At 50.9% G+C, this 3,570-nt stretch overlaps 1 protein-coding gene across 1 annotated transcript; it reads left to right on the forward strand.

Annotated features, from left to right (window-relative positions):
• Window positions 1-299: 299 nt before the first annotated feature.
• On the forward strand, window positions 300-2,028 carry LOC308357472 (C-C motif chemokine 3-like; the record flags this gene model as incomplete). The annotated part of the gene is made up of 3 exons (XM_080827046.1): window positions 300-375; window positions 992-1,106; window positions 1,488-2,028. 3 exons carry the CDS (start codon window positions 300-302, stop codon window positions 1,576-1,578), a joined length of 282 nt encoding a protein of 93 aa, XP_080683172.1. The 3' UTR covers window positions 1,579-2,028.
• Between the last annotated feature and the right edge of the window lie 1,542 nt (window positions 2,029-3,570).

Below are 3,570 nucleotides of genomic sequence, written 5' to 3' on the forward strand. Positions count from 1 at the left end.
CCCCTCACTATAGAAACCATTTCCCCCTCAGGTAGGCAACCGAACCATGGTTACAAATAGCCTGAACTTTGGTGGCGACCCAGAGCTCTCCTACCTTATGTGACTCACAGCACGACACCAACACCAATGGTTTTAAATATCCCCCCTTGGTTTCTTCAACTTTCTCTCTTCTAACGCTCCAAGGCTGTCTATAAAGACGGGACATGGTTTAGACCCCAGAAGGAGGCAGCAGCTGTGGGTCTCCGGTCCCAGCTCTGCGTGGCTACTGCTCGAGCTCACACCCTCTGCTGCCCAGCGCCATGGAGGTCCCTGCGGCTGGCCTGGCCGTCCTGCTTCTCACCGCGGCACTCTGTTCCCAGACCTCCTCTTCCTTTTGTGAGTCTGTCCTCCTTGCCTCCTTTCGCCCTATCCTTCCACTCCCTGGCCACGGCTTGGACCCTAGCGCCCAAGTCTTGTGCCTGAGCCCCTCTGAGTAGAGAACTTCAGAGAGCTGTCAGAGGCTGTTTCCTGAGGAGGAGTGTCTTTCCCATAGTGTTTTAGCCATTCCGTTGTCCAGCGCGGGGAGGGAGTGGGAGGGAGTCCCATTCTAAGGATGGAAACATGGCCGCCCAACTGGGATCTCGGACAACAGGTGGGATCTGTGGCCGGCTGGCTCCCAAGGCTGTGGCCTTTGCTCTCCTTGTGAATTCCAGATGGCACTGCCCCGAGAGAGACAGAAAGGGAGTAGTTTGTTCAGAAAGCTGAAGTTCTGGTGGAGAGACGCAGAGACCCCCTACCAAAATAGACAGAGAATGACAAACAGGGAAAGAGACACAGAATATAAAAATGTCAAGGAAAAGAAGAAATGCCAGCTTCCTCCTGGGTCTCTTTGTCTACACATCCCCGTGCCTGTGCGGCTGTCTCCTTCTAGTTCTTCCTGACCCTCGGGGCGTGGTTGGCTCTTCAATCTTCTGAAGAGTCACTGAGGAGCTTTCTGTCCTGTTTCTCTCAGTTGGTGCTGACACCCCGACCTCCTGCTGCTTCTTCTATATCTCCCGGCAGATTCCTCGGAAATTTGTGGTCGACTATTATGAGACCAGCAGCCAGTGCTCCAAGCCCGGTGTCATGTAAGGCCCAATCTTCCCAGGGAAGGCGATGGGAGGGCTGAGATGAGCCCCCCAACCCCTTGGAGGACTCAGCCTTCTGAGACCATCGGAGCACAGAACACCAGGGGAGGCCACTGCCCTGTCTCTGACCTGGTCTGGTGCCTGTGGGGAGCCCTGAAGGAATTGCTCCTGTGTTGAGGTGACAGTAGGAAGTTGGCTTTCTGAGTGGACCCCCGTATGAGACCCAGAGGAGGTCATGAACCCCAACATGGAGAGTACATTTTCTGAGCATGTGGACAGGGCCTGAGAGGTCTGAGACAGAGAAGGATGGAGGGGTCACAGTGGGCCTAGGATTCCCCCGCTACATTCCTCAGTGTGTAATCCTTCCATGCCTCTCCACAGTTTCCAAACCAAAAGAGGCCGGCAGATCTGTGCCCACCCGAGGGAGGCCTGGGTCCAGGAGTACATCAGCGACCTGGAGCTGAATGCCTGAGTGGCCTGGAAGCTACAAGGAAGGTGTTACATCTGTGTGAAGACTGGCACCTGTCCAGGGCAATGACCTTGGAACTCTGGAGGGCACCTCCTCTATGGGTCTCACCCCCCACCCCCTGCCACACTTTGTAGCCCTCTTTAACTTTAATTTTCGTTTATGTATCTTATTTAACTTTTGTAACTTATTTCCATTGTTGAATTGTGTGATGTAATAGATATTTTCTCTGACTTCTCATGACGTTCTCTTCACCCACCCCCCTTCAGTTTCTCCTCATATTCACTATATGGATCACTCAGCAGGATGAGCTCTCTCTTGGAGCAGCTCTATCATATATCTCAAACAACAAATGCTCACGGGATGGTTGGCCCAGCACTGCGTTTCAAAATATTGAAGGGGGGGTGCCTGGGTGGCTCAGTCGTTAAAGCGTCTGCCTTTGGCTCAGGTCGTGATCCCGGGGTCCTGGGATGGAGCCTCACATCAGGAGCCGGCTTCTCCCTCTCCCTCTGCCCCTGCTTGTGTTCCCTCTCTGGCTGTCTCTCTCTCCCTGTCAAATAAATAAAATCCCTTAAAAAATACTGAAGGCTCTTATATAAAAGGTAAACCAGCCTTTTTCTTGGGATGATTCCATTGATTTTGTCTTCCCAACTGATCAGAACCACAGGCTGAGAGGGATACTGGGGGAAGAGTAGAGACATCTGAAGAGGGGCAGAAACCACCAGAAAGGGACAGAGGGCTAGCACAGGGGTTCCAGACCCTCGCTGGAGATGCTTTCCTAGAAAGCTGAAACCGACACATTGTTTTATCACTAAGTCATAATCGATACGATCTAGGACATCTTTCTCCTTAAATGACTACCGAGATGATGAAACGTACTGTGAATGCATATTTATGCACACACCTTCATTTTCCTAAGCGAAGTTTTCCTCAGAACAATGGCTAATATTTGTTGAGCGTCTAGCAAATGCTGGGAGCTTGGATGCTTCTGTTAGCGACGGTCTAGCAAACCTGCCTGCGACCTAGCAAAGACTCCCCGTCTACCAGCAGGCCGATGACCCCGGTCAGCTTCTCAGGTGTTCTGTGCTCTGCTTTCTGGGAAAATGTTCTCCAAAGCCATATCTAAGTTGAGGCTTTGAGGCTACAGTGGCCAGAGTTAGCAAATTAAAATACAGAATGAATGATGTTTTAGTATAAGTATGTCCCAGGCAATATTTGGGATATACTCGTATAAAATCATTTGGTGTGTGTCCGAAATTCAAATTTAACTGGGAAGCCTGCCTTTTACCTGGGAATTCCACTTAGGGTGAAGACTTTTATAGAGGCTGGCTATTTCCTGTTGGAGTGGGTACCTAAGGAGTTGCTTTCCAACCTTGAATTCACGTTAGAATCCCTTCTGAAAGTTTTTAGAAACTCCAGTGCCAGGACCTCACCTCCAAAGTTATGCATTTAGTTCGGATTTAGTTAGGTGGGGACTGGGCGTCAGTAATTTTGAAACTTCCAAGGTGATGTAAAGCACAGGCAGTTTGAAAACCACTGCCGGGTGTCATCAGAGCCTGTTTCAGCCAGCCTGGGGGTTTCAGAGGCAATGCAGCTCCTTTCTTATTTTTAAGACTTCTGAGCTGGTTTTGGTTACTTCCACTGGGTGGTGAATTAGAAGCAGAAAATCTGCTAGCTGTTAGCTAACTGCCAGCTAACATCACTTCTAGAAGTGGATTCAGAAGGCCTCTCTCTCAGTGCACGAGCACTGGTGGGGCTGGTCTCCCTGGTTCCCCCTTTCATGGCCACGCCCCATCCCCCAGGCCACTGACTGCTGTCCCCACAATGCCCTCTGCTGCTGAAATGATGCCATGGGCACTGGGGTCACGGGAATCTGCTCCTTGCCTCTGGTGGCATCCCAGCTGTGATATAAGTGCGGGACTGCTCATTTTGTCCACAAGATAAATGTTTAAAAGGAGGGTATCTGCAGAGAGGGTGGATCCGGCTGTTTCTGGACCC

The sequence above is a fragment of the Martes martes genome, assembly GCF_963455335.1.
Source record: "Martes martes genome assembly, chromosome: 16".
Taxonomy (NCBI): domain Eukaryota; kingdom Metazoa; phylum Chordata; class Mammalia; order Carnivora; family Mustelidae; genus Martes; species Martes martes.